This window comes from Oncorhynchus tshawytscha, unplaced genomic scaffold, assembly GCF_018296145.1.
Source record: "Oncorhynchus tshawytscha isolate Ot180627B unplaced genomic scaffold, Otsh_v2.0 Un_scaffold_4_pilon_pilon, whole genome shotgun sequence".
Classification (NCBI taxonomy): domain Eukaryota; kingdom Metazoa; phylum Chordata; class Actinopteri; order Salmoniformes; family Salmonidae; genus Oncorhynchus; species Oncorhynchus tshawytscha.
This window is the reverse complement of record NW_024609834.1, coordinates 672,882-690,000: the sequence shown is the minus strand read 5'-3', so window position 1 is coordinate 690,000 and position 17,119 is coordinate 672,882. Positions and strand designations below refer to the sequence as shown.

At 46.3% G+C, this 17,119-nt stretch overlaps 1 protein-coding gene across 2 annotated transcripts in view; it reads right to left on the bottom strand.

The window, feature by feature from the left end:
* LOC112249199 (furin-1) overlaps positions 1-17,119 on the bottom strand; it is a 109,264-nt gene that overhangs the window by 51,519 nt on the left and 40,626 nt on the right. For both annotated transcript variants that reach the window (XM_024418960.2, XM_024418961.2), the window contains exon 3: positions 4,547-4,645. In XM_024418960.2, coding sequence (XP_024274728.1) covers positions 4,547-4,645 — 99 coding nt within the window. The remainder of the gene's footprint in view (positions 1-4,546; positions 4,646-17,119) is intronic.

Below are 17,119 nucleotides of genomic sequence, written 5' to 3'. Positions count from 1 at the left end.
TGAATCAGTGTTGAAAGGCCCTTGCTGGTTGGCAGTTGTACAGAATCACACTGGAGCAGATGCTTCCACAGTGGGTGGCCCCTTCACAAGGTCAACACATTAAGAAGAATGGGGGACTGGGGGCGGGGCGCTACTGTACTGACAGCAGCAATATGAAAACAGAGATAACATGGGGGATTTGTCCGTGTCCTACAGCAGGGGATATCAGATGAAATAGTGGGGCATGGATAGGGGAAGAGGTTTAGGGAGGCTGAACCACTCTCCCAGGTCAGTCTATGGGGGCATCACAATACAAGAGGCTTCCCCTCTATGTCTCCTCGTCTCTGCACTGACACTAAGGTAGGTGAAAGCCAAATGACAGGATGCCTACCAGGAATTTGCTGTCCCAGTTTAATGTCAGTGCAGGTAAGGGAAAGGAGATGAGAAGAAGCTACGTTAGACTACTGAGAAGTACCATCCGACTTCGCTCCATTACCCATGAGTCCATGTTTCCATTGGTCTCTAATCCAGGCTGCAGTCATGGAACAGAGTAGATAGTGTTGCTTTCCTCTTTCTTCTCCCCACAGACCAGTCATCAGCTTTACACTCACCAGCTCCCCACAGACCAGTCATCAGCTTTACACTCACCAGCTCCCCACAGACCAGTCATCAGCTTTACACTCACCAGCTCCCCACAGACCAGTCATCAGCTTTACACTCACCAGCTCCCCACAGACCAGTCATCAGCTTTACACTCACCAGCTCCCCACAGACCAGTCATCAGCTTTACACTCACCAGCTCCCCACAGAACAGTCATCAGCTTTACACTCACCAGCTCCACACAGAACAGTCATCAGCTTTACACTCACCAGCTCCCCACAGACCAGTCATCAGCTTTACACTCACCAGCTCCCCACAGACCAGTCATCAGCTTTACACTCACCAGCTCCCCACAGACCAGTCATCAGCTTTACACTCACCAGCTCCCCACAGAACAGTCATCAGCTTTACACTCACCAGCTCCACACAGAACAGTCACAGCTTTACTGAGGCGACACGGGTCATCAGCTCATCAAAAAGAACAAAGTTTAAAAGCTCCCCACAGAAACAGTGATATTGCACAGGCCAGAAGCAACAGAACAGTTTTTACCTCACCAGCTCCACTAGAACAATGTCTCTTACTCAAAAACAAAGTTTAAAAAAGGAAACAGTGATATTGCATGGCCAGGAGCAACATGGTTTTTCCCTGACTATTAAGTCTCTTACTCTGCGATTTACTGGCGGCCACAGAATGAGGCTAGGTCAGCCATGCGGAGAGTGAGAGGGCCAAAAGAGGGAGGGAGAGGACCCCTTTAATTGCGCCGTTCCACGGTCTGGGCTCGTTCTCCTGCAAACAAGGCATTAACAAGGCCTGCTACAAGACCCCTTAATCACAGCTCAAGCACACTCAGGCAGGCATGCAGATTAGCTGCTGGTACTGGGCTCACTATGTGGTGTGTGTACTGAGAACACACAAAGCACATTGGGGAGAAACCTCACTTTGCATGAAAACAGTCTCTATGGTAACTCAGGGCACCACTGCTAACCCTCTGAATTTGGCCAATGGAGCCTGTCATTGCTATCAAGAACTCTGCCAACCACAATACAACCAGAAAGAACACTGTTGATAGTTTGTTACCTTGATGTTCCAAATGGAAAACCTCCATCCAGTTCAACCAGGGGAGATGAGATTAGAAATGGAGGTTCTGGACTGTTAATGAACAGCCTGCTAAGCTCAGACAGCGTCAGCCTGGGGGGAGGGGTTCAGTATCTCTGAGGTTATTGATTAAAACAGGTCAGCCATGACAGTGAGTGTCCCAGAGTAGCTAAATCCCCTCTCAAGATGCACAGGGTTATCAGTAGCGCCTGACTGCATAGAGGATGGGTAGGCTAAACCTCACATGGACCAACCAATCCTTTCCATATGACTGCTCTCTTCAATTAGCCTAACGGATCACCCCCAGAAACAGCATTAATGGGGCTTGTGTTAGTCTTGACACTGAGAACATTTTAATAAAAGTATTTCATACGAGACAGGGAATGAATAAACATTTTGAATGGATGGATTTAAAATCAACACAATAAGACAAGAGCAGTTAACTTTGTCTGAGTTTTTAGTTTACCACAGATTACCATCCGATCCTGTCAAGACCGACAGACGTTTCCAATGTTCATTACACTTAAAGGCCTTTGCCAAAGTTTCCCTATCGCAAACAGAGATAATTAAGCAAATGTTTGAAAAGGGAAAAATCGGAGCGAGCCAGAGAGGGAGTCTCCGGGAATTCTTAAACAGACCGAGTGAGGTGGAACAGAACAGAGGGAACCAGCTAGCAGTTAACAGATAAGATCTCCATTATAAATGGGTCCGGATGCCAGCTATCTGAGACGGCTTTTCTCCTCGCTCCAGACCATTCACATACAGGACCCCAGCTGCTTGGTTAAACGCTGCTGTCCAGCAGATACTGAGCAGACAGGTCTCTGTGCCTTCCTTCCTGCGGTCTCCTCTTCCCCTCCATATACAAACATGAACACAACCAAACAAAACACAACCTTTGGCCCACACCAAAGTAACTACCACATCTAGAGTACTATTACCATGGCAGAGCATGGCTGTAGTGTTACATTGCTGTAGTAAAAGGTAGCTGTACGGATTGTAAAATGATTAGGTCCAGGGGTTTTCCCTGACCACATGGCCTGCCCAGGAAATACTGATGGCTGGATTGATGGCATTTCCATGGGTATATCATTTAGGCCTAACTAACACAATTTCACTACATCAATGGTCTTACAACAGCAACACAATATTAGAGCAATGCATCACCATTAGAAGTGAATGAGAAGCCGGGCCAAGCCCAGGCATTAGCTCCTCGATCAGTGGGGTCTGTCAGCCAGGCTGAGTTTTGGCAGAGTCCCTGGCCGTTTAGTCCACAGTAATGTGAGAGTCTTTGAGCAGGGTTTATTGCTGCTTTTGTTTGGGATCCATCTCCCCCAGTGTGACTGCTTTGGGCCACAGGGCTGACCTGAGCAGAGGGAGGTGCAGGGAGGCTCCCCTTTCTCTGAGGTGCTCTGGGAGAAAAGGAATTCAACAACAGGAAATGGAGCGGCGGCTAGAGAGGAAATCCCGTCAGTTGAGTGGTGAGCGGAGGGGTGGGGAGTGGGGTTGGGGCGGGAACCGGGTTGTTTTGGTGCTGTGCTGCTACGGGTAAGAGGAGATAGGCCACACAACGCTTTTCCCACTGTGTACCTGCTCAAGACAAACAGCGGCAAGACTTGGCCACAGTTCCCTGGCTGAATGACCTCCCATAACACTGGGAAACCAAAACATGGGTTCTCTACAGTTGGCAGGAATGGGCTGGGTAGGGGAGGTGTCCACTGGCAGAGTGCAGTAGCACTTAGTCCTTCCCTTAACACACAATGGACTTCCCATGACACCCTATATTTACAGGGGATTTTCAATTGTGGGTTCCCAGGGGATGTCAGTTAGTTAGTTCCCTGGACATCAGTCTGTGGGTTTGTGTTACAAGCCCGGTCTCTCTGATCTTCCCATCTGGACCTGAGCTGCGCTGAGTGACAAACAGTGAAGTTCTGAGTGGCTGCTGCAGATGGCAGGACATTCATTGTGCCGCAGTTCAAACGCTCGCCTTTCACAGCCATGGAAACACAGCCAGAGCCCAAAGAGGGAAACGTGAGACCAGGAGACTACAAAGTGAACTACACACAGCACCAGCCACACAAAATCACAGACCTTTTAAACAGGGCCCCATCACTCAAACATCCACCACACACACACACACACAACAGGAGTGGAAGAGAAATCATCACACAAGACAGGCATTAGAAATCAAACTGGAAACCTAATCTATTCAGAGGTGGTTTGAGAATGGGGTCATTAGACACTACAGTATAGCCAAGCACAGTATGTGTGTATGTGATTAACATGTTTAGGATGTTCTCACCTCCCAGCCCTAACGTAAAGCAGGGAAAGGAAACGGATTGGGTAGATGCTGTAGGGTGTCAGAGACATCCATTAAAAGTTGGTGATAAATGAGAGCTCAGGTCTCTGGCATTCTGCCCTGTTGTTGTTCGCTCACCGTGGTCCCCTCTGCGTCGACCCTCGCCCCCACTGCCTGCCTAATGGCCGCTCCACAGGTGGTGAAGTACCTGTGGCTCCTCCAGTCATGTTATGGAATAGAAATTAACCCATCCAACCTAGCTACAGTACAGAGACTCTCAACCTCTTCACATCCTGCCCTCCATCACCTCTCCCACTGGCTGTGTTGTTAATGGGAGGTGCATTACAGTATGACTCTAGATTCATTAATAATCTTTCAACAAGCCCAATCCAACCCCCACCCTCTGTTGCAGCTGGTGAAGTCATGTTATTGATAAAAACCCATCCTTCCCTACACTCACATCCTTCCACCCTCTCTAGCTGCACACTCACTCTCAACCTCCTCATCCACTTTGATACATTCACCCACCCAACATGATCTACACACACTCACACCTCCTCCCAAGGTGTCTCACCTGAGGCTCTTTTTGTAGACGGACGTGCGTCCCTCGGTGATCCGACAGAGACCTCTTCTCCACAGAACGGTGCCGGAAGTGATAGAGGTCACCAAATACCTGCAGACGGACACATACACATAGGATTATTAATAGTATCACCCAATACTTGCAGACACACACAAACACAGTGATTAATCCCAGCGTCACTGATGCAGCATCAGTGTATCAGCATCACTACATGTTAGGGAGGCATTCCATTTGCAAGGGGCGTCTTTACACCACTTCCACAACACAAACTAGGTCCAAGAGAGATACTTGTGTAGCTCAAAATTGTCAACAGACAAATCTAGATTAAAATCTCACTTTAAGGAGATGTTTCTCACACTACCTCCGGGACAAGCTTTCTGTTATCTGGTAATAGCCGGCTTTTGTCCTATCAAAAATAGAAAAACCAATAAATAAAATTGCCGCCGGTAGAATAAGAAAAAATCCCATTGCAAAATAATGCTTTTCAGCCTATTTATTTATGGAAATACCAGTCCATGTAAAAACATTTGACTGGTCATGCTTAAAAATGTGTCTATAGGTTACTATAATTTAGTGGAATTAAATTGGTGCGTGTACATTTTATTCGTTATGCATCTCATTTTTTATCCCACCCGTATAGCATACAGATACAGAGCCTTTGAGTGGAAAATCTGTCAGGACAGCGCAAGCACAGCTGCTGTCTTGTGGTGCTTTCAATACAACTGGGAAGTCTGAAAAATACGAGGTCAAATCATGACGTCAGTGATCTTGGAATTCCGAGTTGGATGACCCCAGTCATCCATCTTGGAGCTTTTTATATTTTCAAGTTGTTTTGAACGCGGCATCACGAAAGGCAGGCTTCATCAGACCGTCACACACCACTTTGCAATGAGCTGGAGGCAATATGCATTTTGAAAACATATACTTATTTGGAACCTGAACGTCCTAATACATGAGGCATGTCTTACCTTGCTTCAAAAGTAGCCTATTAGATCCCCTCGCACATTTCTAATGGATATTTTTTTACATGAAACCGCTCGCATGTTCAGTGTCCTTTTGACAATGGTGTTAACCCACTAATTGCATTATGGAATTAACATTATTGCGTTGCCTACTGCCTGGTGCGCATTACTGCGCTTATAATGTGAAGAAATAATGTTATTAACATTAAGCTAAACGTTTTGATCTGCTGCATCAGACTCATTGCTTTTTAACGTTTGTTTTATGTAGCCTAGGCCTACTACTGGTTGTATGCATTTGGAATCTATCGTCCCACAACTGTCCCAGAGTTCGTTTGGAATAGGCCATTTCTTTCTCGACAAGCTGACCAACAGAATGGGTAGCCTAGACTTCTCTACTATAGTAGATTGACAGGCTAGTGATTTTGCTGTTCGTTACTCGTCTTGTTGGCTGAGGGAAAGTAAATGGACAGTTATTCTAACATGTTCAAAGTGAACATCAGAATTCAGTAAGAAGGACAGCACATCGTTTAATTCTAGATTTGCATGTTCTGTTAATATGAATTAGCATAATCTAAATGTAATTTCTGTCATTCTGAGTACTGTGGGTGGACGCACTTATCAGGTTACACACCCAATGCATATGGGTCCGGTAAATTTATCAAATGTCCGGTATATTCAAATGTTGCCTGTCAAACGTCCTGCACCACACTTTCCTAAGGGGAATCCTGTGAAAACCTGCTCTGTAGTGTTGGAGACATAACCACTTCTGCGTGTTAAACTGCAAAGACAACAGCTCTCCCACACCACATGCAATAATTACCTTTATACCAGTAGACAGCATTTTTTATTTTAAAGTATCCACACATTTGTGAATCCTTGCATTAAATCAAGTGTGCATTTACGGTGTGCTAATAGCTACACTCACAAGAAGCAGGAATATGGTTTTTGGCCACACCACATCCCAGGCTAGTGTAAACAGAAAAGTAACAAATTTGATGTTGAAGAGAGATAGATCTCACTAGACATGTTTTCCTCATTTAAATCCATTTAATACATGACAGGGTGAAACCAGAAGCCAGACAACATGGCCTGTTAAAGCAGGGCGGTGAAATTCATTCCATGGAGGTCCTAGGGTCTTTGGGTTTTTCCTTTCAATTAAGACCTAGACAACCAGGTGAGAGGTTCTTTAATTAGTGACTTTAAATTAATCAATCAAGTACGAGGGAGGAGCGAAAACCCACAGACACTCAGCCTTCCGTGGAATGAGTTTGACACGGGTGTTAAAGTTTGGAGGATGAAACGTCCAATCCATTCTGACTGGGGGGGTTGGATGACAGCATTGCAGTAAACACACCCTGAGTTACTGTAACACTAAACACCCATACAGGCACACTTCAGCTGCTCTCAGTGTCAGTGAGAAACTACCTGACCCACATTGAGCAAGTGCCGCAATGGAGAAGTTTCTTGCCACAAGTGCATGGACTAGTTCAGAACAGAAGTCAAGGAGAAAGCACACAGTTGGAAAATAGCATAGAGAAATTATATCAGACTGATCCTGTACAGTGCAGTACCCAGTGAGGGAGGGAGGCACATGTGGAACAGTCTCTAACCTGGTGTACTCCTGCAGGGCCTAACAACGCAGCATTACAGCTACACTAATTGAGAACGAGCTGCACTAACAACCTGAGAGGGCAGTGGAGCGCTGCGGGGTCCTGGTTGAAACAAGGTCACCTGCAGGATCGCAGCTGCTGCCTGGGCCGTGACCTCCCTGAGTAAGATGGGCTGGGACACAGTGTGTATAGTGCATTTGTGTCTAAGAGAAAGTGTCTAACACTGTCTGTCCCATAATCCTCCGCTCTCAGACCAGTCCCTGCGGATACGGAGATTATCAATATCACACAGTAACACCTCTAGTCCTGGGCTAAATATATGTGTACACACACACACACAGTATGGATGAGTCAACCTGCCGTATGCACCCTGCACCATTCCTAGTGACAGAGCAGTCTGTGATGGCAGACGGTAGTCTGGCGGTGTGGCTGGGCATCAATCCCTCCCTCCCCAGCTAAGAATGACAGAGCCAGGAAGTGTGAAGTTAGAGCACTGTCAGACCGGACCAGAAAGACTAAACGAGGCCCTCAGCAATCAAAAATGAAAAAGGTTAAATGTTCAGAGAGAGAGAGCGCAGTTGAGAGTGCTGAACCACCCACCCAGACCTTGTGAAGGAGCAGAGCTCAACCTAATGGCAGTCTGATGGGTTCTGAATAGCCAATTAATGATTTCATTAGAGAGAATGGAAGTGTATAAATCATTGTAGCTAACTAAAGCCTGCCAGTTAGAAGTGTCATGTCTACAGCATTAACACAGTACTGTAGTTGGATCATAACATGTCTACAGCATTAACAGTAGTCTAGTTGGATCATAACATGTCTACAGCATTAACACAGTACTGTAGGTGGATCATAACATGTCTACAGCATTAACAGAGTACTGTAGGTGGATCATAACATGTCTACAGCATTAACACAGTACTGTAGTTGGATCATAACATGTCTACAACATTAACACAGTACTGTAGGTGGATCATAACATGTCTACAGCATTAACAGTAGTCTAGTTGGATCATAACATGTCTACAGCATTAACAGTAGTCTAGTTGGATCATAACATGTCTACAACATTAACACAGTACTGTAGTTGGATCATAACAGGTCTACAGCATTAACACAGTACTGCAGTTGGATCATAACATGTCTACAGCATTAACAGTAGTCTAGTTGGATCATAACATGTCTACAGCATTAACAGTAGTCTAGTTGGATCATAACATGTCTACAGCATTAACACAGTACTGTAGTTGGATCATAACAGGTCTACAGCATTAACAGTAGTCTAGTTGGATCATAACATGTCTACAGCATTAACACAGTACTGTAGTTGGATCATAACATGTCTACAGCATTAACACAGTACTGTAGGTGGATCATAACATGTCTACAGCATTAACACAGTACTGTAGGTGGCTCATAACATGTCTACACCAAATGAGGGCACTGCTTTAGAAAACCAAAGAATGACTTCAGACAATCTTGGCAGGCTATGTAATAATAAATAGTACAATATGTCCATCCTGGCTGTGACAAAGCCTAGGGCTGGGACATGGCTAGGAAGGACTATTCTGAATGAGTAGGCCTAGCATGACCCAGCTACAGTATGACCCTAATATTACCAAGTTGACCATTTAGGCTGGGGTATTTCAGGCCACATAGTAACTGCCGTTTTGTCTTGGCTGGCAGCGTCAGTACAGTACAGTTTAGACGCTGCAGTGGAGAGGAGAAAGAGAACACCCTTCCTCCACTCTTGCTCCCATTTAAATCCCAGCAAACAGGTCGGCTCCAAGCAGGTCAACACAAATATTCCCCCTCTCAGAACACAGCCAGCGGAAAATAGAGGCAATAACCCAGAAAAAGCAGATTACATGATTCACAATGAGATGTCTTCCAGAGCCTGACCCACCACCACAAACAGCAACAAAGAGATGGGGAGAGGGGAAGTGTGAGTATGTGTGTGAATAAGAACAGAGCGTGAACCCATGAGAGAGCGGGATGAAAACGGAATAAAATGCTGGACATCACAAAGGCATGAGCGGCTCCACAGAGCCCATTGTCCCGTCCAGAGATGGAGAGGGAAGAGATAGGGAGAGAGGAAGCCAAATAAAGAAGGGAAGAAGACCTGGAGCGCTGAGGGCCCCATTGTGTGTGAGCCTAGATAACAGCCTGAGAGGGTGGGCTTCGATCAAAGACTTGAGGTGGAGGGGGGTATGTATATATGGCTTCAACAGAGAGCCGCGGGGTCCATTAAGGCAGCTCTTAAATCACATCAACACCAAGTAAAAGGGAAGGGTGAACAAAGCAGCCAGGATTGATTCAGCCAAAGTGATTGCTGCTTAAGATCGCCCATTCACTTTACAGTGCTTCATTAGCCTGGAAATCACGGCTAAGAATTCTCCAACGCTGCGGCCTTAGAATTCAATAGTCTGAGAAATGGTTTAAGCCTGAGAGTTTGACACTGATAAAAATCAGATAATGGGTTGTGGTTGAAGTCTTGACGGTTCATGCCAAACCACACTGCTGCTAGGCAAGAGTTGGAAGAGTGTGGAATGTTTTGGAAGCCAACGCACAGCAGCACGCCATCAAGTAAACGTTAACTCAAAACATGACCATGGAATCAATTAGGGGTTTTAGGCTTCTGCCATGCGTAGTCTCTGACTGATTGCTGCCGTACGCTATGGCCGGTCTGTGATTACACTCACCCTTTATCGCGCCACACTGTCCTAGAGTACTACATCACAGAGCTACTGACGCAGCGGAATGTTAGTTCTTTCCAGGTCATCCACCATTCAGAAAGACCCCAGCTATCGCCGCCGCTACAGCAGAAGTGAGTTCACTGAAGGGCCTTTACAATACAACTTAACTGCAGAGCTTACAAACTGCAATAGCAATGTCCTTCTAATTCTATAACACTCACTGCTGACTTTAGTTGGGATGTGAGAAATGTACGGTCATTGTATACAAAGGTGAATTCATGAATGGTTCTCAAAAGATGTTTCCGCACTTTACTCCACCTGGACTGTCCTTGGCATTTGAAGTGCTACTGCAGAGATGGTTGAATGGGTAGAGAAGCTGTGGCATTGATGCTCTGCTGCTCTCAGGCCTGGCTGGCATGGAACATGGCTGGAGGCTGACATTTGAAAGCAGTGTGACCCCAGAATGTCATGACCAGAGCGACGCGAACCCAATTAGCTCAGAGACGACCCCTGATCCTTCAGTAGAAGTCAGAGAGGACTCCGCTCTCGGGGCGAGACCAAGCAGAGCGCACAAACACACACACACACACACACACACACACATCCATCCATCAAGAATACACCGCACTCTTGGAAAGACGCGTACACTTATGTACTTATGGACTCAAACATAAACCCATTCCACCACGACTAAAAGCCTAGCCCCCTGGGTTATTTTAGCCCTGTGTATGTATTTGTGAACCAAACATAAAAGCCTTATTGTCGTCCATCTAATCTGGCATCCACGTTCCGGCGGTAAACTTTAACTAGTCGTTTGTGGGGAAGCAGGCCATTTACTGCAGTTGCACACCAAAGAAGTTTAGATAAGGAAAATGTGGAAAACAGCCGGCCCAGACGCCATTACAAATGTGAGAAGCAGCGAGCCACTGATAAAAGCAGAATGGGACTTCTGGCACTCCTCCTCTCAGCCCATTACTGGAGCGGAGCGCTGATCCATCAGCCTCATTGGGATGCAGAGCAACAGGCTCCGGAATAACTGCATGTTTGTTGGGTTGTTTGTTCGTTCTACTCGAGCCCTGCCAAGTTTACATTGTGGGAATGCACTTATCACAATGTGTGGCATCTTCAGACTGTAGACACAATTAGGTGTTACAAAAAGCCCAACAACGTCTAGAGACAAATTGGAGAGGCGGGCATAATGGGAACAAAGTGAAGTGGAAGGTTCTCTATTCCAGAAGGAGTTATAAGCTCAGGGAGGGAATACGTTTGGTGATTAGAGCTGCGCCAATGGCTATAGAGCTGCGCACGTGGAAAGAGTAAAGACAGGTATGGATCTGGAACAATGTGTTTGACTCAACACATCTAAAGTGATTCACAGCCTCAATTTTTTACATTAATTTCCCAAGTGAAGCGCAATAGAATCATTCGATTAGTACAGAGTTCAGCCAATGGATGATTTTTCTAGAAACCACCCAGATTTAACCTCTTAATATAATTTTATAATAAACTTAAACATTGAAATACATACTTGCCAGTCGAGGAACAAGTTAAAAACAACATCTCCCAGAAATGATTTCCCACCTTATTTACATTCTGTGCTGAAATATAAACGTCTCTTCCAGGTTTAGAGAATGTCTTGGGAGCCACACCCTGTCTCAGCTGCTGCTCTTAGGGCCGGGCTGAGGGAGGTGGTGGGGGCAGAGAGAGAGAGCCAGGCCACGCTGCACTGGGCTGGCAGCTGGTGTTAACAGGCAGTTTCCCTTAATAATGGTCTGGCGGGCTGGGCCAAGCCGGGCCCATATGCCCACACACGGCAGATGGGTCTGTTCTGCCATTCAGTCTGCCAGAATAATACACCTTCTGCTCATCCTACTCATTGTTGGTTCCTCTTTTCCGTCATCTCTTTCCGGAGTCATTTCTCTCTCTCATCCACCATCCTCATCTTTACTTCTTACACTCTCCTTCCAGTCTGCTCAAGTGGGTTGTTAATCAAATTTATTAGTCACATGTGCCAAATACAACAGGTTTTAATGAAATGCTTACCAAACCAACAAAGCAGTTTTTTTTAAAAACACAGAAAATAATAAGAAATAAAAGCAACAAGTAATTAAAGAGCAGGGGGGTACCGGTACAGGGGTAGAAGCTGTTTAAAAGCCTCTCGGACCTAGACTTGGCACTCTGGTACCACTTGCCGTGCGGTAGCAGAGAGAACAGTCTTTGACTAGGGTGGCTGGAGTCTTTGACAATTTGTAGGGCCTTCCTCTGACACCGCCTGTTATAGAGGACCTGGATGGCAGGGAGCTTGGCCCCAGTGATGTACAGGTTCTTTCGCACTACGCTCTGTAGTGCCTTGCGGTCGAAGGCCGAGCAGGTGCCATGCCAGGCAGTGATGCAACCAGTCAGGATACTCTCGATGGTGCAGCTGTAGAACCTTTTGAGGATCTGAGGACCCATTCCAAATCTTTTCTGTCTCCTAAGGGGGAATAGGTTTGTCGTGCCCTCTTCACGACTGTCTTGGTGTGCTTGGACCATGTTAGTTTGTTGGTGATGTGGACAAGAAGGAACTTGAAGCTCTCAACCTGCTCCACTGCAGCCCCGTCGATGAAAAGGGGGGCGTGCTCGGTCCTATTTTTCCTGTAGTCCACAATCATCTCCTTTGTCTTGATCATACTGAGGGAGAGGTTGTTGTCCTTGCACCACACAGCCAGGTCTCTGACCTCCTCCCTATAGGCGGTCTCGTTGTTGTCTGTGATCAGGCCTACCACTGTTGTGTCATCGGCAAAATAAATGATGGTGTTGGAGTCGTGCCTGGCTGTGCAGTCATGAGTGAACAGAGAGTACAGGAGGGGACTGAGCACGCACCCCTGAGGGGCCCGTGTTGAGGATAAGCGTGGCGGATGTGTTGTTACCTACCCTTACCACCTGGGGGCGGCCCGTCAGGAAGTCCAGGATCCAGTTGCAGAGGTAGGTGTTTAGTCCCAGGGTCCTTAGCTTATTGATGAGCTTTGAGGGCACTATGGTGTTGAACGCTGAGCTGTAGTCAATGAATAGTACTCTCACATAGATGTTCCTTTTGTCCAGGTGGGAAAGGGCAGTGTGTAGTGCAATAAAGATTGCATCATATGTGGATCTGTTGGGGCGGTATGAAAATTGGAGTGGGTCTCGGGTTTCTGGGATAACGATGTTGATTTGAGCCATGACCAGCCTTTCAAAGCACTTCATGGCTAGACGTGAGTGCTACGGGTCGGTAGTCATTTAGGCAGGTTACCTTAGCGTTCTTGAGCACAGGCAGTATGGTGGTCTGCTTTAAACCTGTTGGTATTACAGTTTTGGACTCAGTGAAGAACCTTGCCAGTTGGTCAGCGCATGCTTGTGAATGTTGGCCTGTTTAAAGGCATTACTCACATCGGCTGCAGAGATCGTGATCACACAGTGTGCCAGAACAGCTGGTGCTCTCATGTATGTTTCAGTGTTATTTGCCTCGAAGCGAGCATAGAAGTAGTTTCACTTATCTGGTAGGCTTGTGTCACCGGGCAGCTCTGGGCTGTGCTTCCCTTTGTAGTCTGTAATAGTTTGTAAGCCCTGCCACATCCAACGAGCGTCAGAGCTGTGTAGTACGATTCAATCTTAGTCCTGTATTGACACTTTGCCTGTTTGATGGTTTGTCGGAGGGCATAGCGGGATTTCTTATAAGATTCCGGGTTAGAGTCCCGCTCCCTGAAAGTGCCAGCTCTAGCCTTTAGCTCTAATCCAGAACCAAACTCCAGATTATAAACCTCTCAGATTAGCACAAACAACCAAATCTAACCAGATTAAATTTATTCCAGATTATACAAATAAATACATACATCCCTCCATTCACAAACACCCAGACAGGCAAACTTTAATTTAGATGAGCATGCCAGTCAAAACATGAATGTATTACCGGAGATAAAGTAATGGTTTGGGAGCCATACACAGTGAGTGGACATGCATTTTGTTCTTTTTACAGCTAAACAAAGGGCTAACCAGACCCCTCTTTTATACTGCTGCTACTCTCTGTTTATAATCTATGCATAGTCACTTTAACTCTAATGTTGATCCCTGCCTACAGACAGAAACTAAAACAAGAGGCTCCCACGCTGAGGTCTGTCCAACGCTGGTCCGACCAAGCTGACTCCACACTCCAAGACTGCTTCCATCACGTGGACTGGGATATGTTTCGTATTGCGTCAGATAACAATATTGACGAATACGCTGATTCGGTGTGCGAGTTCATTAGAATGTGCATTGAAGATGTCGTTCCCATAGCAACGATTAAAACATTCCCTAACCAGAAACCGTGGATTGATGGCAGCATTCGCGTGAAACTGAAAGCGCGAACCACTGCTTTTAATCAGGGCAAGGTGACTGGTAACATGACCGAACACAAACAGTGGCAGCTATTCCCTCCGCAAGGCTATCAAACAAGCTAAGCGTCAGTACAGAGACAAAGTAGAATCTCAATTCAACGGCTCAGACACAAGAGGCATGTGGCAGGGTCTACAGTCAATCACGGACTACAAGAAGAAATCCAGCCCAGTCACGGACCAGGATGTCTTGCTCCCAGGCAGACTAAATAACTTTTTTGCCCGCTTTGAGGACAATACAGTGCCACTGACACGGCCTGCAACGAAAACATGCGGACTCTCCTTCACTGCAGCCGAAGTGAGTAAGACATTTAAACGTGTTAACCCTCGCAAGGCTGCAGGCCCAGACGGCATCCCCAGCCGCGCCCTCAGAGCATGCGCAGACCAGCTGGCCGGTGTGTTTACGGACATATTCAATCAATCCCTATACCAGTCTGCTGTTCCCACATGCTTCAAGAGGGCCACCATTGTTCCTGTTCCCAAGAAAGCTAAGGTAACTGAGCTAAACGACTACCGCCCCGTAGCACTCACTTCCGTCATCATGAAGTGCTTTGAGAGACTAGTCAAGGACCATATCACCTCCACCCTACCTGACACCCTAGACCCACTCCAATTTGTTTACCACCCAAATAGGTCCACAGACGATGCAATCTCAACCACACTGCACACTGCCCTAACCCATCTGGACAAGAGGAATACCTATGTGAGAATGCTGTTCATCGACTACAGCTCGGCATTCAACACCATAGTACCCTCCAAGCTCGTCATCAAGCTCGAGACCCTGGGTCTCGATGCCGCCCTGTGCAACTGGGTACTGGACTTCCTGACGGGCCACCCCCAGGTGGTGAGGGTAGGCAACAACATCTCCACCCCGCTGATCCTCAACACTGGGGCCCCACAAGGGTGCATTCTGAGCCCTCTCCTGTACTCCCTGTTCACCCACGACTGCGTGGCCACGCACGCCTCCAACTCAATCATCAAGTTTGCGGACGACACAACAGTGGTAGGCTTGATTACCAACAACGACGAGACGGCCTACAGGGAGGAGGTGAGGGCCCTCAGAGTGTGGTGTCAGGAAAATAACCTCACACTCAACGTCAACAAAACTAAGGAGATGATTGTGGACTTCAGGAAACAGCAGAGGGAACACCCCCTATCCACATCGATGGAACAGTAGTGGAGAGGGTAGCAAGTTTTAAGTTCCTCGGCATACACATCACAGACAAACTGAATTGGTCCACTCACACAGACAGCATCGTGAAGAAGGCGCAGCAGCGCCTCTTCAACCTCAGGAGGCTGAAGAAATTCGGCTTGTCACCAAAAGCACTCACAAACTTCTACAGATGCACAATCGAGAGCATCCTGGCGGGCTGTATCACCGCCTGGTACGGCAACTGCTCCGCCCACAACCGTAAGGCTCTCCAGAGGGTAATGAGGTCTGCACAACGCATCACCGGGGGCAAACTACCTGCCCTCCAGGACACCTACACCACCCAATGTTACAGGAAGGCCATAAAGATCATCAAGGACATCAACCACCCGAGCCACTGCCTGTTCACCCCTCTATCATCCAGAAGGCGAGGTCAGTACAGGTGCATCAAAGCTGGGACCGAGAGACTGAAAAACAGCTTCTATCTCAAGGCCATCAGACTGTTAAACAGCCACCACTAACATTGAGTGACTGCTGCCAACACACTGACACTGACTCAACTCCAACCACTTTAATAATGGGAATTGATGGGAAATGTAAATATATCACTAGCCACTTTAAACAATGCTACCTTATATAATGTTACTTACCCTACATTATTCATCTCATATGCATACGTATATACTGTACTCTATATCATCGACTGCATCCTTATGTAATACATGTATCACTAGCCACTTTAACTATGCCACTTTGTTTACATACTCATCTCATATGTATATACTGTACTCGATACCATCTACTGTATCTTGCCTATGCTCCTCTGTACCATCACTCATTCATATATCCTTATGTACATATTCTTTATCCCCTTACACTGTGTATAAGACAGTAGTTTTGGAATTGTTAGTTAGATTACTTGTTGGTTATTACTGCATTGTCGGAACTAGAAGCACAAGCATTTCGCTACATTCGCATTAACATCTGCTAACCATGTGTATGTGACAAATAAAATTTGATTTGATTTTACCTACATGTATATATTACAGTGGGGCAAAACATTATTTAGACAGCCACCAATTGTGCAAGTTCTCCCACTTAAAAAGATGAGGCCTGTAATTTATCATAGCTACACTTCAACTATGACAGACAAAATGAGAAAAGAAAATCACATTGTAGAATTTTTAATGAATTAATTTGCTAATTATGGTGGAAAATAAGTATTTGGTCACCTACAAACAAGCAAGATTTCTGGCTCTCACAGACCTGTAACTTCTTCTTTAAAAGGCTCCTCTGTCCTCCACTCGTTACCTGTATTAATGGCACCTGTTCGAACTCGTTATCAGTATAAAAGACACCTGTCCACAACCTCAAACAGTCACACTCCAAACTCCACTATGGCCAAGACCAAAGAGCTGTCAAAAGACACCAGAAACAAAATTGTAGACCTGCACCAGGCTGGGAAGACTGAATCTGCAATAGGTAAGCAGCTTGGTTTGAAGAAATCAACTGTGGGAGCAATTATTATGAAATGGAAGACATACAAGACCACTGATAATCTCCCTCGATCTGTGGCTCCACGCAAGATCTCACCCCGTGGGGTCAAAATGATCACAAACCATACGTGTTCCAATGTGTTGCGATTAGTGGTGGTCAATGGTTTGGGGATGAGGGTGGGAGCCCACTGGCAGCCACACACACACGCACCCAATCTGTTAGCATGTCGTGTAACCAAACCCACTGGTTTTATTTAAGTTT